Source organism: Camelus bactrianus, chromosome 12, assembly GCF_048773025.1.
Source record: "Camelus bactrianus isolate YW-2024 breed Bactrian camel chromosome 12, ASM4877302v1, whole genome shotgun sequence".
In the NCBI taxonomy this organism is placed as follows: domain Eukaryota; kingdom Metazoa; phylum Chordata; class Mammalia; order Artiodactyla; family Camelidae; genus Camelus; species Camelus bactrianus.
The window spans coordinates 17,419,475-17,446,096 of record NC_133550.1 but is presented as its reverse complement, the minus strand read 5'-3'; the positions used below and the strand labels follow the sequence as shown (position 1 = coordinate 17,446,096).

General features: G+C 39.9%; 2 protein-coding genes across 4 annotated transcripts in view; one reads left to right on the top strand and one right to left on the bottom strand.

Annotated features, from left to right (window-relative positions):
- The window catches only part of CCNT1 (cyclin T1), a 28,388-nt gene extending 27,663 nt beyond the window's left edge, over positions 1–725 (bottom strand). For all 3 annotated transcript variants that reach the window (XR_006728185.2, XM_010964218.3, XM_010964219.3), the window contains exon 1: positions 414–725. Coding sequence is in view for 2 of the 3 variants with exons in the window: in XM_010964218.3 (XP_010962520.1) it covers positions 414–574 (161 nt within the window). In the remaining variant the exon portion in view is untranslated. The remainder of the gene's footprint in view (positions 1–413) is intronic.
- Positions 726–909: 184 nt separating this feature from the next.
- Positions 910–26,622, top strand: SPMIP11 (sperm microtubule inner protein 11). The gene is made up of 4 exons (XM_074375909.1): positions 910–1,081; positions 24,208–24,330; positions 26,008–26,152; positions 26,574–26,622. Exons 1-4 carry the CDS (start codon positions 1,048–1,050, stop codon positions 26,620–26,622), a joined length of 351 nt encoding a protein of 116 aa, XP_074232010.1. The 5' UTR covers positions 910–1,047.

The window sequence follows — 26,622 nt, the reverse complement described above, 5'->3', positions numbered from 1 at the left end:
GGTATTGAATTTTCTCAAAACTCTCTTTACACACTAAGTTCAAGAGGCAGCCGTCAACAGTTACACCTCCATCAGACCCCTAGAGCATAGTAAAAAGGCACAATCTCAAAGTTACCAAGCAGGAGATCAGAATACACCGAAAATGGACTACTAGGAAGAGCCAGTTAAAACACAATGCGGGAAGGATACGAATTCCCAGCAAGTTGGTGGCACAGGTGAGCGAGCGGGAAATTAACTCCGCCTCGCTTCCCTTCCGCGAACACTTACCTTCAGTCCGCCCCATCAGAGGCTCTCTCAACTAGACATCCAGTCCCTGCCCACCCTCTTCCCTTCTGTGCGACAGACCCTGAGGGCTGGACGCCCGAATAGGGCGCGACTGACTCCAAGGCCGAAGGCCTAGGCCGCAAGGATACACGTAAAGACGCTGGCCCATGTCCTGGAGCAGATTGGCCGCCTGCTGGCGATAAGAAAGTTCTTTATCTGGGTCCACGCCAAAACGACGGGATGGGCTATTTTCCAGCTGATCTCGAGTAAAATACCACCGTTTATTGTTGTTCTTCCTCTCTCCCTCCATAGTGCTTCAACCAGAAGGCAGCGGCGGAGGCTGCAAGCACTTCCCAGCGTCACCTAAGCGGCGACACACATCCGCTGTGCGGGGGCAACTGCGACGCGACGAACTTCCGCTAAGGGCGGACGGCTACATCGTGACACGCTTCCGCCAAAGAGCGGGGGCCGGGTTGCTCTTAAAGGACTTACTTCCGTAATGGACCTCGGGTCAGCCCGTAGCCGAGTTAATAGCCAGTAGGCGACCAGGAAAGATCTTGGGTCTAGGACGCAGGCGCTAATCTTATGACCCTTGAGAGGTGAGGCGGGGTTACAAGTTCTCGTTTGAAAAAAAAAAAAGTCTCCTCTCGCGAGAACTGGGTTGAGCGTTCGCGCCCTGCGCGAGAGGGCGGGGTAACGGCTGTAGCGGCAGGAGACGGCCGCCCACGCGCCGCTCCGCGGTTCCGCGGAGAACTTCGCTTGTGGTGGCGGTGGCGGTATGAAATGGGGGAGATGGAATACTTGAGAGAGAAAGTAGGTGAGACTAAGAACGGAAAAAAGTAATTGGAGACATTTATCTATCATATCATAACCTAAAGCAACTGAAAGGCTCTTACGTTGTTGGTAACGGTATAAATTACCCATTTGAAAAGCTAAAGCCTTGAAAACACTCTTAACGCTTCGCCACGGTGATGCAACCTAAATAAAAGGAAGTTAATATTGATAATTTAGTATTCAGCACAATACTGATTATTAAGTATGATATTTCATTTAATCGGTACAACCCCCAAGAAGTAATATTTTAATCCCTATTTTGCGAACGGGAGAACAAAAACTGCTCCTTCCGTGTGGAAAGTTCCACTGCCGTACTGCGTATGCACAAATTTGTAAGTTCTTGCCCTGTGACAGCATGTGTCCCAGCTCTAACTGGGATGGCTGTTTGATCGTAGGCAAGATACTTAATTTCTCGGTGCCTCTTCTATGACTGTAAATGATTACAGTAGATACGTTTTAGGTTCAGAAGAGGGCTAAATGAAGATTTAGTACGTTAAAAGCATTTATAGTAATACGTGGCACATAGAAAACATTCAGTAGTTTGTATCATAATATTTATTATATTAATATTGAAGTTGAGGGCAAGGACAATACCGTGTTCATTTTTGTATCCCTAGCACATACCTAGTACAGTCCTGGCCCTAGTAGTCAATAAATGTCAACAAATGCTCACAGCTCCCTATGATAAAGAAACTGAGGCTTGGGGAGGTTAGGTAGTTTGTCCTACACTACACCACTTACAAGTGTAGGTTTTAAAATCAAGTCTAATTCTCTTGGTTCTCCCACTCTAGCGACTGTATTCTTGCTTTTCTGGAACACGCAAGTTATCTTGACTAAATTTGGGTAATGTTGAGGCGGGAAGCCCCATAAAAACATGGGCAGGACCCCCCAGCAGGGCCACTACTCTCCTGCTGGCACCATCTGGTTCTCTGGCCCAGAGCCTCTCTCTCACTTTTTGCCTCTGAAATGGCTTACTTACCCCTAAAATTCTATTGGTTCCCTGAGCTCACTTCTGATTGGTTAGTTCCTTCACTCCAGATTGGTTATTAGTCTCACTTCTGATTGGCCCACTTCCCTAACTTCTGATTGGTCCACTTGTAGTACTTCATTTGCATGGAGCTCACTTCTGATTGGTTAGTTCTCTCACTCCTGATTGGTCTATTTCTACAAAGCTTGTTCCTGGTTGGTTAACTTCTGTTATACTTTATTTGCATATGATGTTGCAGAGTGTAAAACTGGCAGCCTATAAAGGCCTGTGTAAACCTACAGACGGGATCCAGTTCTTGGAGCGTTACGTCTTCTGGGTAGGCTGATGTAATAAACCTGAGTTCTCCAACTCTCTGAGTGTTGTTTGGTGTCTCGCCTGGATATAGATTGCTGTCACAACTGAGCTGTAACACATTTTTCTGCAACACATTTTTCTGCAACAATGTTAAAATTCTTTGTCTTTTACAGTAAATATTTTGAGTTTTGTCATTTGTAGTCACTGCTGCTCCCACTCAGATTCTGATTCATTCTCAGAAGTATTTCCTTCCATTCCAGGCCCTCTTCTGCCATTTACTGCCTACAGTTAGCAATAGCTCCATTTTACTCTGGAAAAATGGAGGAAAAAAATTGTAACATTAAAAAAAAATAACATTAAATGTTATAACATTAAAAAAAAGAATGATTTCAAACTTCTTCCATTACAGACTTCCTTCTTTTAATAGAATAAGTGCTTTTTCAGTTATGTTATCTTGAATTTTGCCTTTTAAACAGTCAAAATTATTTCTCCCAGATCCCTCTTGCCTATTTCTCTGACCTGTGTTTGGTTCTCCGCTTAATCCTTTGGACTGATGACTCCATTTTGAATTTGCTGTTCTGGCTGAGTGTACCAGCATTCTAAGAAGAAAGTCTGATATTTGTCAGGCTTCAGCAATGCAACTGCTACCCAATGGCTTGCTACCTTGCCATACAGAAGAGGGAAACCTATGTAAATCACAGAAAGGAAATATTCTTTGACTGAAGATGAAATTATTTGAAAATAGTCAGCAGTGATAACATAATTGCCAAACATGAGTTTTTGAGTCAGGCCTGGTTTCCAATCCCAGCTATTCTTTTTTTTGAGGGGGGGGTGTTGGAGGGTAATTAGGTTTACTTATTTTTTATTTTTTTAACAGAGGTACTGGAGATTGAACCTAGGACCTCATGCATGCCAAGTGCACACTCTACCACTGAGCTATATACCCTCCCAAACTATTCTTTTTTTTAACTATCTTAACCATTTCTAAGTGTACAGTTCATTTGTATCAGCTATATCTACATTGTTATGTAATAGGTATCTACAGCTTTTTCTTTTTGCAGACTGAAACTCTATACCCACTGAACGACTCCCCATTTCTCCTTCCCCCCAGTCCTGACAACTCCCATTCTACTTTCTGTTTCTTTGAGCTTGACTACTTTAGATATTTCATATAAATGGAATCATACAGTATTTGTATTTCTGTGACTGGATTATTTCACTTAGTATAATGTCCTAAAAATTCCCAGTTATTCTTTTAACTAGCTATGTGATCTTAAATGTCATCCTGACAGAACACCATCTGGCACATGGTAGGTGTTCAATACATGCTCATTGTCAAAATAATGGTAGTCTTCAGATACACTGCCCTTAAAGAACAATTGACAAAATCTTAAGCCAGAGGAATTTTCCTCCTTTTTTTTTTTTAATTTAAATAGGACTTTGTTTCCTGTAAATCATATCTATAAGGCTACTCATTCTGGGTACAGGATTATACTATATCATGGTTTGATCTTATTTTGCGTCATGCTTATGAATGTCATATTTCAGTTACATCACACATTATTACCATTTACCATTTTAAAACAATTTCTCCACAAGATTCACATAATCTCCAAATTAAAATACAAAAAGATGATGTGCTGTTCATAACTATCCCAGCTATCATTGATGTGTATATTTACGTACATTTATGGTAAAATTTACTGATATAAAAAATGTGTAGCACACAATTTATAAAAACTAAAATAAACGATTTCCTTTATTGTAAATTTCTTACAGCCAACTGATTCTCACAGAATATATTCATTGAATTTTGCCAGACTCGAATCAAGAACTAACCTATGATGGCATTTGTCAAACAAGTACAGGTGCCTCAGAAATAACTGTAGGTTCAGTTCCAGACTACCACAATAAAGTGAACATTGCAATAAAGTAAGTCACATGAATATCTTGGCTTCCCGGTGCATATAAAAGTTATGTTTACTGTAGTCTATTAAGTATGCAATAGCTTTATATCTAAAAAACAATATACATACCTTAATTAAAAAGTGGTTTGTTACTTAAAAATGCTAACCACCATCTTAGCCTTCAGTGAGTTGTAATCTTTTTGCAATAATCGCCTAGCATCAAAGATCACTGATCACAGATCACTATAACATAATAATAGTGAAAAAGTTAGAAATATTGTGAGAATCTCCAAAATGTGACACAGACACACAAAGTGAACAAATGCTATTGGGAAAATGGCGCCAATACGCTTGCTCAGTGCAGGGTTGTCACAAACGTTCAATTTGTGAAAAACACAATATCTACATAGCACAAGAAAGCAAAGTGCAATAAAATGAGAGATGCCTGCATAGCTTTGACTGCTGGTTGATATTTTCATTTCATTAATAAGATGAAAGCGAAACAATGAGACTTATGTTGGAACTTCACTTGTCAGTGACTTGAGCAACATCTGCTAAATTGCTAATAGTTTTTTAATACTGGAAATATTTCAATTTTTTTGTGCTTTTGACAGTGTAATAGCTACAGATATGATACACTTTTAAACTTAATTTACATTATTAACATTTTCTTAATCACTTTCTTAAGTCTTGACAGTCAACAAAACAAATAAATTAAGGCTTTGTAGTGTTTTCCAGTTACTGTAGTTTAAATTTTCCCATCATGGCCAGTTTCACACCACCAGTGTGACATCAATGATCATGAAATTGGGGAGAGATGAACACACCATCAAATAGTAATTCTCCCGTGCAAATACAATAGACATGTACTTCTGGTTTCCAGTCTGACATGTAAAGAGCTTGGAAGTCATCAGTCCTGTTCTCAAAACAACAAAAAAGCTGAACAAAATGAAAATCAATAACCCTTCTTAGATCCATCAGAGAATTGAGATGACAGGGCAAACCTCTAGCACAAAAACTAGCAAGACAGGCAAAATCAGAACAGGCAGAACAGAGAATCATGGCTTACTAGGAGCAAAAACTACTCCTGGAACCAGCAACTGATAGGAATATTTAAAGAGCAGTTGACTAATTGCTGGAGACTGAATATGAACTAGATAGATTTTTTTAAAACTCCTGTGGGCCCAGCTTAAGGGTTCCCCCACATTTTCATGAGTTTTACCTCTAGGAGCCCCACAGGTCTTACTATGAAGACTGGAGAAAAATTCCCTCTGTTAGCAAGGAGAGGGGGAAAGTAGCCATTTTGAAATGCACCAGAGCATTCAGTTCAAAGCCCTGCCCTCAAGGGAAGCTATTTAACAGAGCCTAACCAATGTGGGAGAAGGAAAATGACCAACTCCAGCTTCCTGTAGCCTTCCTGTTTCATCTAAGGGGGAAAAAAAAGACAAGAAGCATCTGTGATGGTCACAGTCCAGGGACACAGGCTCACTAAAAGACTGAGACTTAGTAGAATTACAGAACACTTCCCCTCCCCCAACACATCAGTAGGGCTGCTATATAATAACCTGTGGTTACAACTGAAAGAACTACAAACTGAAACTCTATTTAAGAAAGTATCTCTAGGGATACCCAGAGACAACAGAGGAGACAAAGACAAGGACATCAGGGGAAATTTTGGCCTCTGACACCCACAACTATAGCAATCAGGAAATAGACTAACTCCCAGCCAGATAAATATAAAACCTTAGTTCATTTTACCCAATATATCATATCTGACTTTCTACAAAAAAATTACAAGGCATGCTAGAAGGCAAAAAATGAAGAGACAAAGCAAGCATTAGAACTGGGAATTTAAAATAACTATGATTAATATGCTAAGGACTCTAATGGAAAAAGTGGACAATACATAAGAATAAATGAAAAACATAAGCAGAGAGATGAAAACTAAGAAAAGGAAAGGCTAGAAGTCAAAAAGACTAACAGAAATGAAGAATGGCTTATCAGTACAATGGAAATGACCAAGGAAAGAATCAATTTGAAGATATGTCAATAGAAACTTCCCAAATGGAAAAGCAAAGAGGAAAAAGAATGAAAACAACAGAACATCTAGATACGTAGATTTAAATAACCTCATAAGCATAGATAATAGTAAAATGTAGTAATTAGGAAGAGATGAGTTTTTAATATTCACTATATTTTAATCTAATTTATTCAATTTTAATTTATTAAGTTTAGACAATCTGTAAATTACCTGTAATAATAATAATAATGGCTTAACAACCAGCTTGCAGAATTCCTGAAAATTTAGCAAGTAGTTCTCAAAAGTCAGTATGAACTTGCTCAGCACACATTGCTTGAAATAACTTAAGGATTCTTTGGAAGTACCATATTCAGATTCAAATACTGTTTGTTAAGGTTCCATTATATGCAGGACACTATACTGAGGAAAATTGCATACAATATTTAATTCTCATAGTTCTATGCAATAGATATCATAACCTCTTTTGTTTCTAATTAAAAAACTGAAGCATGATCAATTCAAAGTCAGACACCTAGAATATGACAAAACTAAGATTTGGGCCCAGATCAGTGTTCTCTGCACACATTGCCTTCTGAAGCTTAGAGTATAAATAGGACTGAGGCAAGAAAAAGAGTAACTGGCATGTGGCTCCTCCATTTTTTTCTGAAGTTATTTAGCCCCACTCCCACTCCAGCTCCTCTGTGACCCATAAATCCTGTGCCTCCTCAGACAAAGGGAGTGTCAGTCATAGTAGTTCTTCAGGACATTACCATGGTTACCAAACAGAGTCCAGTGCTCCAGCCTGTTCATTCCAGAAGAGGACAGGGAGGACGTCAGATGGCCTTCTTCAACTTATATCTACTGGGATATCAAAATTCCATTCGGAACAAGAAGATGGACATAACTGAAGAAACAAGTAAGGGAAATATAGAATAAAGGGTTAGAGGGGCCACTTCTTAGCCATTTCTTTTCCTACCTTGGATTAGAGTTTTATCCCCCAAGATTAACAATTATACTAGTTAAAATTAGAGTAGAGAAAGTATCCATTTAGCCTCCCTCTCCTGTCATTTAATATGCTCATTAGGATACCCAGTTTGTTCAGCTGAATAAATCTATTCTTATTCATTTGCTCATTTAGTCAACATCTATTAAGCACCAACTATGTGTAAGGTTTTATGTTGGTGACCAGGGCTACAAAGATGGATTGGTAAGACCTCTCTCTGCCATAAAGTGGCTGACGACTGGATGAAGATAAGCATGGAAACAAAAATTTGCTGTGTGGTGTACGATTCAGTTAAATGTGGAATGCTGTGGAAACACAAAAGAGAAAGTACCTAACACTATTAGATTTGAAATGAGAATAGGGGACTCCTTTAGAGAAGACTTCACACAGGAAATGCTTCCAGAACTGAGCATTAATGGATGATTGCAGTTGATCAAGTGGATGAGAAGGGAATATAGCACAGACAAAGGAACGGAATTGAGAGGAAGAGCCATATTAAGTGAACTCCAAGAACTTGGGTACAAATAAAGGGTAGAGAAGACAGGTCCTGGGAAGCAGGCCATGGAATCTAGGCAGGTTCTAGATAATTGAGGATACTGTTAGGCATGCTAACCCTTGAACTTTATAAACAGCCATTGAAGGCTTTTTAGTCAGCAGTGAGTAGATATCAGATCTGTATTGTATCTACAATGCTTAGCAGTACCTCATAGTAGAGGTTTAATAAATATATTTGTAAGGTGTGAATGAATGAGTGAATAAGTGATAGGTAAGGGGAGGGGATAACTGGGAAAGTATAAAGCACGAAGTTAAGATTGAGAAGGACTGATCTTGTATAGGCCTCCACTGGGCACTCCCTGTTCTCTTTCTAATTCCATCAAAGAAGCTCTGTTGCACATGTTCAGCTTTCAGGTAAGATTTGTACAAAGAGTCCCACTGGTGGATCCTAGAAATCCCTTAACAGCCCTACACCAGCCCTCCTCTGCTTGTCCCCACCCAGCTGGGTCCCAGCACTGTGCAATGGGGATGCTATTGTCTCCAAATAAGGAGCCCTTCGCCCTCTCTCAGAGAAACACACTTGGCCTAACCTACAAATTTCTCTTGTTCCACTTGGGGTTATTATATATTGCCTTCCTGTTATGACAGTTGAGAATTTAGCTTTCTTATACTACAGCCTGTGCTTCCCCTCTCCCTAGTTTGTATCACCGTTTTAGGTTTGTGGTTAGCAAAATTCTGAGAATGACCCTCAGTGAACCCTCCCCTTATATAATCTCATCCCCTTTGAGTGTGGGTGGAAACTCTGAATATGATGGATAACACTCTGGTGATTGTTACTTTATATGGAAAAAAGGAGATTATCTGAATGGGTCTAATCTAATCACACAGGCCTTTTAAAAGTAGAGTGTCTTTTCCAGCTAGCAGCAACAACAACGAAAAAAAAAAAAAAACGGAATTCAGAGATTGGAAGCATGTGCTGGATTTGACACATCATTGCTGGCTTTGAAGATGGAGTGGGGCTGCATGCCAGGAAATGTGGGTAGCATTTAGGAGTTGAGAGTGTCCCAGCTGACAGCAAGGCATCAGTTCTTTCACCACAAGAAACTGAATTCTGCCAATTACCTGAATGAACCTGAGATTGGATTCTTCTCTAGAGTCTCCAGATAAGACCCCAGCCCAGACACCTTGATTTCAGCCTTGTGAGATAAGCAGAGACTGTCAGACTTCTGACTTATAGAACTGTAAAACAGTAAGTGGATATCATTTTAAGGCACTAAATTTGTGATCATTTGGGATGTAGCAATAGAACTCTAATACAAGTTTCAATTTATAGTCATATCGTCTTACAAGTACATAAAAATTGTTCACTATTAAGTCAAATAATGTCACTATGATAACTTTTCCTTTTTTGTTCAATTTTTTGTTTATTCCTGGAGTTAAGAATTGCCACCATTGTTTTCATTTGTTTGGTTTTCCGTGTAACCACTATTACTTTTTCCCCCAAAGACTTCAACAGCTCTGTCATTAGCCCAATGATATTTTTTCCAGTCACTCAAAACACAACAAATAATCTATCGATTCCTTTTTTCCCAAACTGCCTTTCTCCTTCTCATACTCTCTGCCTTCTCCTACTCTTGGTGCATGACAGCTCTTGTTCTGAAACTTGCTTTTGCTTCTCTCCAAGGTTTTATTCCCTGTTTCTTGGATCCCATGTTTTCTTTCTGGATTTACTCTCCCTTTCTCCTATTCCTTGAATAGTTTTATGAGATTGTGTAGGAGGTATATTTTTGAGTGCAGAATGGTTTATTCTACCCTCACACTTGATTGTCAGTTTTTCTAGATGTGGAATTCTAGGTTGAAAATCATTTTCGGAGAATTTTAAGGAATGCCTTTATTGTCCTCTAACTTCCAGTTGTATTCTTTTGTGCATTTCTCTCCAGAAACTTTTGGTTTTCTTTTTGTTCCCTAATGTTCTGAAATTTCATAATGTTGGAACTTGCTGTAGGTCCTTTTTCACTGACTGTGATAGACATTCCATGAGTCTTTTTTCAATCTGGAAATCAACACTTTTCATTTCTAACAAATTTTCCTTTATTATTTCTTTGTTAATTTATTCTCTATTTTCTCTCTCCTCTCTTTATGGAACTTCCATGTGTCAGCTCTAAAACCTCCTGAACTGATCCACCAACTTACTAATCTTCTCCTATATTTTCTTTGGGTTTTGCAAAGTTTACTCTTTGGAAGATTCCTCAATTTTATCTTCCAACCTTCTGTGTTAATTATCTATGTAACAAATTACCCTAAAACATAGATGCTTAAAACAACAAACATGTATTACCTTATAGTTTCTGTGAATCAGGAATCCAGGAGCAGTTTGGCTGGGGGTTCTGGCTGGGGTTTCTCTCGTGGTTGCAGAGAGGATGTCAGCAGGGGCTGCAGTCATCTGATGGCTGGAGGCCTAGGTTCCTCTCTGGCCATTGACAAGACACCTCAGTTTCTCACCAGATAGGCCTCCCCTTCAGCTGCTTGAGTGTTCTCACATGGCAGCTAACTTTCCTCAGAGCAAAGTGATCAGAGAGAGAGAGAGAAAGGAGGAAGGAAACCACAATGCCTTTTTATGACCTACTCTCAGAAGTGACTGTCACTTCCACCTTATTCTGTTTATTAGGAGAGAATCACTAAATCCAACCCACACTCAAGGGGAGGAGTAATAAGAAAGAAGCTGTGGACATACGGTGGACCCCACACCTTTGTATCACACCATTTTATTTTGCTTACTGTATTTTTAATTTCCAAGGGCCATTTTTAGTCTTCTGGTTTTCCTTTTCCAGATCTTCTCTTTTTTCTTCAGGGGTATTATACTTTATTTGAAATTCTGTTGTTTCCTGCATTAGCTTTTTTCCCTCTGGACCCTTTTTTCCTATGAGTTTATTTTAGTCTGTGTTTTTCTTTCATTGATAGCTGTTGTCAAATACCTGTTGGTCTTTGGCTCTCCCTTATAATTTAAGAGTGAGGAACTAAAAAACTGACTAGAAGCCTAGGGAGGAGTAGTTATCCATTGTGGACTTCACCAGGAGCTTTCCTCTGAATCTCTACATTTTCTCCAGACAAAAACTATAATTTCTTCTCTGGGGACTGGTTATATGCTTGTCTGCTAGCATACTGGGACCAAGACAGGAGTTTGGTCCTGCTTTATATGCCAGCCCACACCGTAAATCCTGTCTAGGAGTGCAGTACCTCCTAGATACAGTCCCTCCAAAGAAGTCTTTCTTTCTTTCCCCAGTTTTATAGATATATAATTGACATATAACATTGCATAAGTTTAAGGTGTGTGATATGTTGATTTGATACACTTACAAAATGATAACCACCATAGCATTAGCTCTGACACCTCCATCATGTCACATAATTACCATTTCTTTTTTGTGGTAAGAACATTTAAGATCTACTCTCTTAGTACCTTTCAAGTATATTATACAGTATAATTACCTATAATCACCATGCTGTACATTAGATCTCCAGAACTTCATCTTCTAACTGGAAGTTTGTACCTTTTGGCCAACATCTCATTCCTCCCGACCCCAGCCCCAACCACCATTCTATGCTGTTTCTGAGTTCCACTTTTTTAGATTCCACATATAAGTGAGATTATACAGTATTTGTCTTTTTCCATCTGACTTCTCTTGCTTAGCATATTGCCCTCAAGGTTCATCCATGTTGTTGCAAATGGCAGCATTTCCTTCTTTCTCATGACTGAATGATATTCCATTGTATATAATACCACATCTTCTTTATCCGTTCATCCATTGATAGACACTTAGGTGTCCATATCTTGCCTATTGTGAATAATGCTGCAACAAACAGAACAGTGAGGATATCTCTTCAAGATCTTGCTTTCATTGCCTTTGGATATACAGCCAGAAGTGAGATTGCTGGACAGAGAGATATTTTCTTTTCTTGTTGGGGCATGGTAGTTTGCCTGGTTGTGCCACATGCTTTGTGGACAGTTTCAGTGACCACCTTCTTGTTCTCAGACCTATTCTTTACTCCCATCTTCTGTGGTACCTGTTACCTTCTAAGGTTTGAGCCTCTCAAATGAATTAGCTCAATTCTAGATGTATCCTCCACTGCAGAAACTTAAGTTAAAAATTTTTCCTATTCTGATAAATTAGTTACCAACCCTCTATCCACTTTCCATTTTTGAGAAGATATTTCCACTGAAATATGTCATCTTACTATTATATCCTTGCTCTCTCTCTTTACCCTTAAAGGTTAATGCCATTATTATTTTTATGTCATTTTAGCACATTTAGGAGGGAAAGGAAATAACGTTATATGGTCAATTAATCATTTTTAAAACTTGGTGATGTAATTTCAAAATTATAGAAAAGTTAAGACTGGTACAAAGAAATTCCCTATGTCTTTATCCAAATTAGCCAGTTGTTAATATCTGGCCACATTTGCTTGCTCTCTCCCCATGTATTTATGTATATCATTTATATATTTATATATCTCTATATATGTAGATACGTATTTTTCCTCAGCTATGAAAATAAGTTGTTCCTATTATATCCTTTACCCCTAAATATTTTAGTTTGTTTTTCCTAAGAATAAGAACATTTTTTAAGATAATAACCCACAGTATAGGTATCAAACAGCAATTTTAACACTTATACAATACTATTACCTAATTATCTATAGTCTGTATTCCAATTTTGCCAATTGTCCTATTAATGTCCTTTAGAACAAATTTTTTCCTTCTGGAATACAATGAAGTATCATTTAGTTGGCATGCCTCTTAGTTTTCTTTAATCTGGAACAATTCCTCTCCTCCTTTGTTTCATGACATTGACTTTTTTTAACAGTACAGGCACAACATTTTATAGAATTTTCCTTAATTTGGGTTTGTCTGATGTTTCTCATGATTAGATTAGGTTTAAATGTTTTGGGGAGGAATAAGCAACATTATGTCTTCAGTATGTCACACCAGATGACTTGTGATGTCATTTTGTCCCATTATTGGTGATGTTAAGTTTGACCATTTGAATAAGGTGGTGTTTGCCAGTTTTCTTCACTGTCAAATTACTATTTTTGTTTTGTAATTAGTAATAATTTCCAGGAATATATTTGGAAAAAATGTAAATACCCTATTCCTCATCAGACTTTCACTTACTAGTTTTAGCATCTACTAATGGTTCAGTTATTTCTATGATTGTTGCAAAATGGTAATCTTCTAACTCACATCCATTTTAACTCAAAGTGTAACTTTTAAAGTTTTATTTTTTCCAAAACAGTCAACTTAGTTTTTATACAAACCACTGCTTTTTTTAAAAACACATATTCCATTAGTTTAAATAATATTTCATTAAATTGCAAAATTGCAATCACAAGTAAAATTGGCATGAATTGTTTGGAGAAAAAAACCCCAGGTGACTCTCGGTATGCATATAATTTAATTTGTGGGAGCAGAAGTATGCAGGTATGCTAGAGAATAGCTCTTGGCTGCAACTGGAGTGTTGCAAGCATCTTTTAATATGTTTTTCAGAGAAAATGGAGAACATTAATTAATCTAGCAAGCTTTTCAAGGGAGCTTCTTTAGAAGAGCCTCTACTATGTATAACATTAAGCTATTTACATTTAATAGTCTAAAATAAATCAAGAAAATAGAGCATCTTAAAGAATTACTGATAAAAACTTAGGTAACCTTGTCCTGGACAAAGTTGGAGATTCCTGAATGTTTACTAAATTTAGTATGTAGTTAGGATGCAGGGGAGGAATAAAGGTGGGATCCCTTTCCAGACACAGTTTAGATGGTTAGAATTCCTTGTAGTGAAATATCACCCAAATGAAACTAACTTAATATTGTTTGTCAAGTATTAAAAAAAAAAAAAGAAAGAAATATCACCCAAAGATAATGGTTCCTGGCAGAAATTGACAAGATATCCTAAAATTCATATGGAAATGCATGGGACCCAAAATAACCAAAGCAATCTTTGAAGAATAACAATGTTGGAGGACATACTTCCCAATTTCAAATCTTCTACAAATCTACAAAGCAAGACAATGTGATACTGGCATAAGGATTGCCATATAGATCAGCGGAATAGAACTGAGAGTCCAGAAATAAACTTTTACATTTATGGTCAATTGATTTTCAACAGGCGTGCCAAGACAATTCAGTGGGAAAGAAAGAACAGTCTTTTCAACAAATGGTACTACAAAAACTGGATATATTCACATGTGAAAGTATGAAATTGAACCCCACAACACACCATATACAAAAATTAACTCAAAATGGATCATAGACATAAATGTAAGAGCTAAAACTTTACAACTCTTAGGAGAAAAATCTTCATAACCTTAGACCAGACAATGGCAATGGTTTCTAAGAAATGACACCAGAATTATAAGTGACAGAATGAAAGATAGATAAATTGAATTTCATCAAAATTTAAAAGCTTTGTGCTTCAAAGGACATCATCAAGAAAGCAAAAAGATTTTTCTTTTTTGCTAAATGTTTGGATTACAAGACAGATTTAAAATAAGTAAGTATAAACCCTTATTAAATCAATAATCACAAGAGAAAAATGAAAGTTGTTAAACAATTGCATGGAAAAAAGCCTATGGGGTCAGACAATTTTGAAAAGAGGGAGGAATAAAGGTGAGATCCCTTTCCAGTTTAGATGCTTAGAATTCCCTGTAGTGAAATATCACCCAAATGAAACTAACATAATATTGTAAGTCAATTAATATTGTATGTCAAAATTTTAAGACACAGATAACTCCATTCTAACAAGCAAACACAATGAAAATAATTAACTTTACAATAATAATACAAAACTGATAACATAAAACATCATACAGAATATAGTACAAAAGGAATTCATTGACCAGTAAATGGACAAATCTCACTAACAGGTCAAATTCAAGAATATATTAAAGACAATCATCCGTTATCAAGTAGGATTTATTCCAGAAATACAATGATGATTTAATATTAAGGAACAGATTAAAATGACACATCACACCTATATGTCAAAAAGATGTATACAACTATCTCAATAGAAGTTAAATTTGATATTTTTAGAAAATGCTTTGTAAATTAACAATAAAAGGATATTCATTAGCATAAAGAATCCCACCTCATATCACACACAAAAATTCTAGCTGGATTAAAAAGCTAAATACATAAAACAAAACTATAGAAATATTAGAGGAAAACAGTATTTTTACAATCCTAGGGTGGTTCTGGAAAACCTTTCTCATAGGACATAAGGGCCAGAAGCCTAAAAGAAAAATGATAATTTTTCCTAAATAAAAAATTATAAATTGAGTATCAAAAGACATAATAAAGTTAAAAGGCAAGAAAAAACTGAGAAAATATTTGCCATATATAGATGTGTGTCTTATAAATACACACATACATGCATATATTTGTATTTATAATTCATATATATAATAATATTCATAATACATAGAAAGTTCCCAGGTAAGGCACCAATCCAGACTCCCCTTCTCATCCAACATCAGATATTTATTTACTGGGAACTAATTGTACCAGGCACTATGTTAGGCACTGGGAATACAACAGCGACTAACACAGACAATAAACAAGTTGATAAATAAACAAGATATTCACAGATTACAACAAGTGCTGGGAAGGAAATAAGGGTGGGAGAGTTGGTGCAATAGATCAGAAGTTATAAACTGCAGGCCAGAGGGCCAGACTCAGCCTACAGAGTGCTATCTTAAAAATTTGGACCAACATTTAAAAATCAGGAGACTTCATGTAAAACCCACATTTCTGATTTCTCTTTAAAAAATTAGAACTGGCTACACTGGCCTAAATCCCTACATGACCACAAACAGCCAGAGCAAAGTACAGCTGCCCCTTTAGATGGGACAGATTTCTTACTCAGTTTGTTTTACTCGTAAACATTATCTGCCTGGCTCTTACACGCAACTGAGTTTGCAGATCTCATGATGGAGAGTAGCTCAAAGAGGCCCACTTTAGACAGTAATCAAGGAGGTAATGTTTGAGCAACACTGTGAAGAATGAGAATGAGCCAGCCATGTGTAGAGCTGAGGAGAGAGCTTTGTCCTCCTAAGAGCAAACTTCAAAATCTAAAAGCAGTTCAAGGCCAAAACTGGAGCAAAGCACCTCCAACTCCCACATTGATCAGACTGCTTTCACTGCATCCCAGCTTGAAATCTCCGATTTCTGACAAGCCATTTTAATTGTGCACACCCTGAAATATCTATGCATTCTGCCCACCATCCATGAGTTTATAATAAAATAAATCTTAAACAATATTTCTGGTATAACTACCTTTTCCACAAAGACATTCAGGAAACTTGGCTACCCTCTGCCAAGTTTGGCTCCAACCATGTCATTCAGACTTCCACATGAAAATTCCACTTAACAGTTATTATATTCTATTCCTAGTATTCCCTAGAAGCCAGTTGAGCTGCCCCAGAGCTGAAGGCTGGGCCAGCATGGCCAAGCCCTGGGGCCCATAGGCTGACTCTGGAAGCAAAATACAAGGCTATGAAATTCCAGGAAGTTGGAGTGTTGAGCTCCAGAGAAACCTGTCAAGACAGAGGTACGTGTATTTGGCTCTCCTCCTAGGACATTTAGTCTTCCTAGAATGATCAGTACCATAACCACAAATTTAAGTGAGCACTTGGGACTTCCTGACAATCCTATGATAGTCTCCTAGCCACTCCCCCACTCCTCAAGACAACTATTTCACATCCTCTCTCTCCTCAAACCTCTAAAATCCCTTCTCCCATCCTCACTCTGAGCTGATAATTTTCTTGCTCCTCATTTAACTAAGAAAATAGAAGCAGTCAAAAGAGACTTTCCATCATCACATCTAATATTCCACGGCATCTATACTTTCCCTCTGGTACAAATGAATGAACTGATTCCATTTGTGTACTGAATCTCATTCCCTCTCACCTGAAAGATTTTGCTCCTGAGATTATCCCTACTCCTTCAGGTTTTTTCCCCCCTCTTCACAGATCATTTCTGTAAGTATATAGAAGTGCTGTGATCTCTGCCATCTGGAAAAAAGAAAAAGAAAAAGAAAAAGAACCCTCTCTTGACCACATGGTGCCCTTAAGCTATCGTCACCATTTCTTTCTCCACCATCCTCTCCCCTTCTCAGCCCTGATTATACCAAACTCCTGGAAAAAGTGGTTTCTACTCATTGACAAGAGAAAAAAAAAACAACCATGCTGATTGGCCTTACTTTAAATTCATGATCACTAAACTCCAGTGGGCCTTTGTGGCGGCCCAGAAGTCAGGCTCCATCTTGTTCTGTGCATTCTCTCACTCTCCTGGAGGCCTCCTCATACCTCCTCTTTCCTCAGACCTCCAACACGTCCTGTCCTATCCTCACTCTCAGATGACTTGCCTTCTATGTCACAGTGAAAACAGAAGAAATTGGAACATAATTCTATAACCTCTCACAAACCGTATCTATCCACCTACCTGCGCCTGTGTCCATGTGTATCGCCCTATAATGAATCAATGGTCTACGCGCTTACTCATACCAACCCCTCCACTTGTGCGTCAGATCTCATCTTTTTGCCTGTTCAAGGACACTACTGCAATATTCTTCACACTGCATTGCATCAATTTTTCCATCTCTGACCATTCCAATCTGCATACATACATGCTATAATTTCTTCCATCTTAAAGCTCTACATTTCCTATTTCCCTGCCCACTCCCCTCCCTCCTCACCATAGAGAAAAATTTCTCAAAAGACTTGTCTGGTCTTGATGTCTTCAAATATCCTGCCAGTCTCTCTTGAACCCACACCAATTAGGCTCTTGCCCCCACAGCTCCACTAGATAGTTACCAATGCTCATATCCATAGTGATGTTGCTAAATTAAATGGTAAGCTCTTAGCATTCATCTTATTTAACGTATCAACAGGAAAGTGCAGCTCAGCATGGTTCTGAATCCCAGTGCTGCTGAGGTTGCTTGCAATATAAGGTCAGCTGGCAGAGGCTTGGACCTGTGGACCACCATGAGGGGGAACTTGCCTCATACCTTTCTGTTACCTCAGAACTGGTTGGGTAACGTATGTATGGATAAAATATAGCATACTGTTTGGCTCCTAGCAAGCCGACAACCATCTACCTTGCTTACCCCCGTCTTTCTATTCCCAGTTTCTACATCCATTAATTCAAGGAACACACAGTTCCTGACTCTATGCTCATCCTTAGTTCCACAACCCAAATGATCTTGCAGGACTCTTTGATTTGTAATCCACACTTGTCTTCAGAATGATTTTCTGAACCTTGCTCTCTTTCTGGCTGATCTCACGCTGTTAATACATTCACTCTAGGGTCTTGACCCTTTTCTGTCCACCCATAATAGCACTTCAACCTGTTCTCCTTGCTCAGATCAGCCACACTCTTACCTGGCCTTTCAGTGAAGGCTTTAACAGCAACCATAAAAATGAACCTATTAATATTAACACTTTTCATTCTTAACACATACTCTAGTGATATTTTTAAGTCACTCACAATTTTTCTTTGAAGAAAGACTGTTTTTTTCTGCTAGAAGATGTGAAGGCCCACACAAGCTTTCCTTATTACAGTCACAATGAAAACGCTCAGAGGTGAGTCAACATAGGTAACTAAATACTCTGCCAGTCTCTGCCTCCTTTATTTTCCTCCTGATAAAGAACCAAAATAGAAAGACCAAAGAGGAAACCAGGGTGTGGAGAGCATACTTTGGTCTCTCCTCAACTTCAGAAACTCAGTCTTATCAGGTATTCAAAATTGTTCAGATTCGGGGAGCTAACTCACACTAAGCAGATTCAGCGTGCCTCAGTTTCCTCAACTGTAAATGAACACAATAAGCCTTCCTTATAGATCCAATATAGAGATTAAAGATAATATTTGTAATATACCTAAGATCTAGCACATAAAACTATAAAAGAGATGACTGGAAGTTATAAACCATAATGAGTAAGTTACTATTTCCATATGGAATATATACCTTTCCTCTGACTGGAATATCTTGGTCCACTACTCAAGACATGTTTGCCAGGATGCAGTACCTGGAAAGCAATATTTTTAACCACAAGTTTCCTTGAGAAGCAAAAAAAAAATGCCAGCTGGCTTCAAAGAAGTCTTCATTCAGGCCCTGAAAGCCTGGTCAATTGCAGCTGCCCACAGAAGAGCATCCCTGACCAGTGACCAGAACCCCCATGTCTACCAATCAGCACTCCTGCCCCACCCAAGACTCACGTTTCCTGATCCTAATACTACAGTTGCTGCTACAGGTTCAGCCCAGCTTCCGGAGTTCATTCACCTTGGGTGCTAAGCTTCCTCTTCTCTGTCCTTCCCAGGGGAACATGGCCATATATCTGTCTTTTCCTTTGCTGAATCTGTCTCACCCCTTGCTTTGAACCCTGTTCTCTCATCTACTCTCTCTATATAAACATATATATTTTTTCCTATTGAAGTATAGTCAGTTTACAATGTGTCAATTTCTGGTGTACAGCATAATGCCTGTCATACATGAACATACATGTATTTGTTTCCATACTCTTTTTCACCATAAGTTACTACGAGACCATCTACTGTTAACTTCATACCCGGACACTCCTCTTGGTCCAGGGGTGTCTTAGAATTTTAGAAAAATTCTCCCTATCTGGCCCTTTGCTGAGATAACTCCCTTGCCTTGTCATATGAAAGCCCTAGGTCAAGCTAGACATCCTCCTAACACAAATCTACACTCCACATTGCCCACTGGGAAGTCTCAGCGGCAAATGGATGGGAGTGGGTATAGAGTGATCATGCTTGTTCTTGACTTGAAACAAATGACCTCTCCCTGCCAGACTCTCTGGTGACTGCCCTCCAGCCACAGACACAATGACCTCCAAGCTCCGCACATCCAAAGGACCTCACTTCATCTTCCTCCACTGCCTCCTTTATCGTTCCTCTTCCCCAGGAAATTCACTAACGAGTCCTCAGAGTTGCTCTTACTTTCAAACGAATCTCTTCAAAGAAAAGGTAAATCTCAAATCTTTGGTAAAAGCTGAGCACGCTGACTGGAATGTTCTCTGCTCAATCTCTTATTTCTCCTGACCTCCTCTAGCTGCCTGTTTGGTCACTGCCTGTTAGGAGACAGCTAGAGATGCCATTCTTAGACTCCAGTAGAGGGCACTGTAGTTCTGGCTTTTCAAACAGGAGCACGAATGGCACAGTTCAGCCAAGAGCGAACTGGCCAAAGCCGCTGAGCCCCTCTGCCTTTCTAAATGGATAAATCTACTGAAGTTACAGGCATGTCTTTTGGAAACACCCATACGTCTCGTAGCTGCTACAGACCATCATCCCCATCCACCTGAAACTGGAGGGAAGAAGGTATTCAAGCTCCTCATAGCCACAGTCTGCCAACGCCCAGGGAGAGGGCACCTCCAAGGTGGCTGACTGTGTCTGTCCTACAGCAGAGGTCCCACTTTTTCCACAGGGGCTTGGCTTTTCCCCACTGGCTTTCCCCACTGGGACTGGTCCAATCCACTGCAGAGTGGCCCACCAGGTTCCAGTTCTCTCTGCTCCCCCGATGCTTGACATAGGAAATACTATTCCACGTTTCAAGTGGAGCTCAGGGAGGCAGGTAATATCATCATGTCCCCCTCCCAACTCAAGGCTTCTCCAGAGTGAGCAGACACCCTTGACGGGGTCCCCATTGACCTGTACACGGCGGAGCCCTCAAAGAGGCTAGTTCTATCAGTTCATGGTTTTCCTTAGTCCTTGCTCTTTCTGGAAAGCCCTGATTAGACAACTTCAAGAGCTTGTTTAGTGTCGTGGTTAAGAGCATGGGCTCAGGAGCCAAACTGCTTAGGTTAAACTCATGTCTCTGCCATATGCTAGTTCATGTGAACTTGGCTGGACAAATTACTAAACTTCTCTGGGCTTCTGTTTCTCCATTTAAAAAATAAGATGATAAGAGTACCTACCTTTTATAGTTGTGCTGAACACATTCACTGACACGTTAGCTCTTCTTACTGTTGCTATCTCTGGAAGATCCATGTCATGCATTTCACATCAGCAGTCTGCAACCAGCACTACGCCTCTCTGTTATCTTGTGCCCTGTCTACTTCCCCTGTGTTCAGAATGCTGAACAAGTGACCACTTTGAGGAAGATATTTTTGGACACAGAGGCAAAGGAACTGCCCCTATACGTAAAATGTGCCCTGGAGATTGGGTCTGGTTCCCATGCTCCTTTCCACTTCCTCCCAAATCACTGACAATTTCCTTAAATCAGGGAAAACGGTAAGAGCAAGGTAGCCTTCCAAACATACTTTAGCCAATTCCAATCTACGTTAATGCTCCAGCCAACTTCAAGGGATTAATGCCCCGCATCTGATATGACCTCTTAGGCAGGAGTCATATCTTACATATAATATCACATTGTCTCTCAAACTAATCTTGCATGAATCTCCAGTCAGGGTGGTATTACTCTGCATGCAGCGACACCAACTTTAAGACAACTGCAAGCAATGTCTGTTAGATATTATCACCACTATGTACTAACACTCTGGAACAGACAGGCAAATACCCTGACCTGAAAGTCAGAATTCTGGGAGCCACTGAGGTAGACCCATCCTAAAAATTCTTCAACCTGAAAACATCATGGCAAAGCAGCCCCAGTTCCAACTAACAGAGGCAATGGGCAAAGTAGTGGAAAACTAAGCTTTTGCGACCACCCCAGTGGCCCTGGGAAGCCTGTAATACTGAGAAATCTGCAACATTAATTTGGATAAGTGGAAGACCCATGCAAGTACTTTATATTACCCCAGATGTCCTTCATGGTCCATTCAAGGCATTAAATGTGGTCTTACGGTAACTCCTAACTTATGGCCCAGTTCTAGAAAAAGCCGTCAGGGCCCTTCATGTCTGTTTACCACAAAAAACCGTATGGAGCATCGTATTAATTGGGCGGATGAAGAACCTCTGTTATACCATCTACCAACAAAATGATGGATTCATCTACCTTGCCGCAGTGGAGTTTGCTTATAAAGAGTTCATTGCATCCCTTCCAAAGGTGGCTTCCAAAAACTGGCAGCTTGGGGAAGCCACAAGTTACCAAAAATATCTTCCAGCTTGCCAAAAACTGATCAGAGGAATATGCCAACTGGTGCTTGACTCAAGAGGAAGACTTCCAAGTGGGTGACATTGTTCAGCACACCTCTAAGCACCCAATAACCCAAGCTGGGAGGCTGGGAGCCTACTACTCCAAAAGGGAGGTAATAGACAGCATCACCTGCTGTACCCTTAAGAACAATCAATCTGAGGCCTCAGGACCAGGTAGAGTTCCCACTGTCACCTGCACCCAGACCAACATTACTTGCAGTCCAGGTCCCACTGCCCACTAGGAACACGCTCTTTGTCTTTCCCCTCAGTCCACATTTACTTGGCCATGGACGCTCTGCCACCCTCACCTAGCCCAAAGTCAAATGACCAAACTCAAATGACACTGCTTCTAGGGACTGGCCCCTTATTGCTATAACCTGCGATGAAGTACAAATCCAACCCCTGGTTTGGCCCAGGCTTCCCCCCTCCAAGTCCTCAACTGTGGATGGAAGGGATTCACATAGTGCCCCACTCTGGTGGTGTGATTATCTCAGACAGAGAATGTTAAAGGAGATTTCCACTGGAGTACAAAAGGGATGGGGGAGGGACAGAGACGATGAATGTGTGGGGCCAAGCCAGGATGAAGGAGAAAAGCAGGAGCTGGGAAAGAGCTTCAGAACAGAGGGGCATCCCCACCATCCACCAGAGGTGAGCCCCACAATCTCAACAACTTCCAGAGAGCATGGCAAACTTTGATCCAGTTCCTGTCAAGCTCAGGACTCTGAGATGCAAGCCAAATCGAGCCTATTTAAGCAGAACATGAATTTATTGAAAGAATATTGGTGGGATTACATCAAACTGAAAAGCTTCTGCGCAACAAAGGTAATCAACAAAATGAAAAGGCAGCCTACAGCATGGGAGAAAATATTTGCGAGCCATATATTTGATAAAGGGTTAATATCCAAAATATATAAGGAATTCCTATACCTCAGTAGCAAAAAAAAAAAAAAAAATCTAATTAAAAAATGGGCAGAGGATCTGAAGAGACATTTCTCCAGTGAAGAAACACAAATGCCCAACAGGTACATGAAGAGATGCTCAATATTACTAATCATCAGGGAAATGCAAATTAAAACCATCATGAGATATCACCTCTTATCTGCTAAAGTGGCTCTTATCAAAAAAAAAAAAGATAATAAGCACTGGCAAGGAGAAAAGGGAACCCACGTGCACTGCCGGTAATGTAAATGTATACAGCCACTATAGAAAACAGTATAGAGATTTCTCAAAAAATTAAAATAGAACTACCATGTGATCCAGCAATCCCACTTCTGGATATATACCCAAAGGAATTGAAATCATGATCTCAGAGACATCTGCACTCTAATATTCATTACAGCATTACTCACAGTAGCCAAGACACAGAAGCAATACAAATGTCTATCCACACGTGAATAGATTTTTTAAATGTATATACCTGGTCGGGCATAGACACTGCTGCACTCAGTGCTGTGGTGGGCACTGCTGGCACCAAGGACACTGGGCCCTGGAAACTGCTGCTAGAAACACGATGCAGCTTCACTGCCCCAACTTCCATCAACAGAAGAAGACTTGACATGATCCCTGCTTCTTTGCAACTTCATCTGTGATTAAAATCGGAAGATGTGTTGGTTGGCCTAGCCAAAAACTCTTTGCCCTTGTCCTGGCTACAAGAGAGCCTGGGGATCTTAACCTGCCCTACTCTATAGCCTTGCCAGCCCCAGGCCCTGTCCCTCTCCACTTAACCCAGCACTAGTCAGGCTCTAAATCAATAGCAAACTGAGACCTCTCTAAACTTCTAACACACTTGATATGTCGCTGCCTGAAATGCTCTTCCTGACACTTCTATGTCCCACGAATTCCTTCTTATCCTCCAAGATTTAGCTTAAACATAATTTCCCCTATTAAAGCAACTGAAGCTCTGCAAGTATGCCAACCCCAGGAAAGGCATCTCCACCCAGATAAGGGGCCTTTTTCACCTGCACTAACCAGAAGTATTTGTCAATATCCTGATTCCAGCAGGTCACTCAAAACCCAGGAGCCAGGGAGAAGCAAGAGAGCAGAGAGGGAGGTCTTGTGATCACTGGCTTCTTCCTCCCTCTCCTCTGTCACAGGCATTTTGATTTGGCTCCTGAGATCCCGAGAATCTGATGTGAGTGTCTTGGAGAGATGCCTGCCATGACCTGGTTGGCATGGAGTCTACAGACTCAGAAAGTCAACCCCATTTGCTAAGTACTCAGAGGAAGTCTGCTCTCATTTCAGACCAGAAGGAATCAGTGCCCACGAGGCTTCCCCCTATTATCTCAGAAGATGGGAATTATTCTGTGCACCAGAATAGCCACACAAGGTACCACGAAGCTGTACGGAAGGTGTCGTTAAAGACATGTAAGTATGTTGAATTAGGCACCATGCTATGGGGCAGAAAAGATGTGTCTGAGTTCCCAGAGAATGGTGGGATGTGGTGGGGCATGGTTTTGGGGGCAGGGGGAAAAGCCAAGAAGAGACTGAGAGAAAGGAGACTTGAATAGTAGGGTAGGTAAGATAAAATATCTGAATCAGACTTAGAAACAGAAGATCCAGGGGTGAGTCCTAGTTCTGCCTCTTTTAAGTGTCTCACCTTGGGTGGTAGTCACTTACCCTTTATTAAACTGCTTCCTCATTCATTTAAAAAAAAAAAAAAAACAGAAAATGCCTACTCCACCAATCTTACAGAATTGTAAGGATCAAAGTTTTGGAATTTGAACTGAGTTTAAACTCCAAACAAGTTGTGTGACCTTGGGCAAATTCCTTTCACCACTTAACCTCTCTGAACCAAATGAAAACTGCAATAATACTCTAGCATTGCTGTTAAAGTTAGAGAAAACATACATTTTAAAAAGCATTTAGGACAGCCTACTGATAAGGCAAATACTTGTAGGACTCTCCAGGGAATTATGCTATGTGAAGAAAGCCAGTCCCCAAAAGATCATATACTGTATGATGCCATTTACATAACATTCTTAAGATGACAAAATTATAGAAATGAAGAGCACGTTGTTGATTACCAAGGGGTAGAGGGAGGGGTATGTGACTATAAAAGGGCAACTCTAGGATCCTATGGTGATAAACCGACAAAACCTTATCAACATGTGAATACCCTGGTTGTGATATGGTACTATAGTTTTGCAAGATATTACCATGGTCGGGGCTGGGGGGACGTGGGTAAAGGGTACACAGGATCTCTGTGTATCGTTTCTTACAACTATATATGAACGTGTAATTATCTCAAAATTCAAGTTTAATTAAAAAAAACTAAAATACTTTCAGAAATTTAAAAAGATAGGCGTGAAGAGTAGCTGTTATTTCTAACAGCAAAACTTTTTTTTAAAAGCTTATTATCAATTAATAGGAAAACAGCCAAGTCAAAAATGTAACATCTATTCAATGGTGTATCAGGGATTTTTAAAAAATAATGATTATAAAGACTATATAGACAGAATATTAGGCCATAATTCTAAGTTTTAAAAATATACAAATTTTATACACTGATATATTTAGATTTATCCAAATAAATAGAGTGAAAATACAAAAAAAACTAGGTAAGTCAAGTGATATTATTTCAAAATTTTAAAAACACCTAAAACAACATTTAGAACATAACAGGTACTTGATAAATGGTATATATTAGCAATATGTAAAGATATCAAGGTAGTATCATTGCTAAATTTCAAAGAATTACTTGGAATGAACAAAGGGAAAAAAAAAAGGAACCAGCAGACCCATCTTGCACATTTTCCAAGTGGGCTGACCAATTATTTTTCCACCACCTTAGCACTTGGGGAAAGCTCTCTTGGAGATGGGCTTACAGTGGAAGCAGGAAGAGCAAAGACTGATTCAACTGACCACGAAGGGTGTGAGAGGCTGGAATCCGGAAGTGAAGCTGGGTGTGATGACCAAATTTCCAGGACTTCTCAGCACCTGGTCAGGCCAAGTTGCTAGGCTGGGCTCGTGATGCCCTGAGGCACAAAAGGTAGCAGAGAACTCTAAGAAATTGGATAACCTGCCCTTCTCCCAACCATTCAGTCCCCAACCAGGTCTTCAGAGTCCCTCTGACTGATGCTCAGAACTTCAGCTTCTGGTGGTCCCACAGTCCAGGAGTGCACCCAGAGGAAGCCATGACGTGGATCCGGAGCCCCCGCCACTGCCTCATTAAAAGCCCAATGACCAGGTTAGGCCGGGAGGGGTGAGGGTGGGGAGATATCCCTCCCTTAAATCCTTGGAGACCGTTTTATTTCTATCCAGAGTTGGGAATTAGACAGAGGTGTCGGTCTTACCAGGGAAAACTGGCCCCAGAATCTGGGCAGTGTTGGCATAAAAAGGAGCTAAAGACTTGCCTGTGTCTTTGCTTTTCACCTCATGGATATGTCTTCTGAACAAACACAAGTATCTGCTCCCTTCTTGTGAGAGGCTTCCCTCCATCGCCACCTCCCCATCCCTCTAACCACCACCCACTGGCAGGAGCCTGCCTTCCTCACTACCCCTGCCCATCCTGCCCTGAGGCAGTCTTGGGAGCTAGGTTTAAGGACACCACTCCTTCCCCCAACCCCCAGCCTAACCTGGCTGAATCTGAGACCCCATCTCTTTTCCAGGTTTATGGATCACTCCATTCTCAACGACAGAAACTTCAGTCCGTATTGA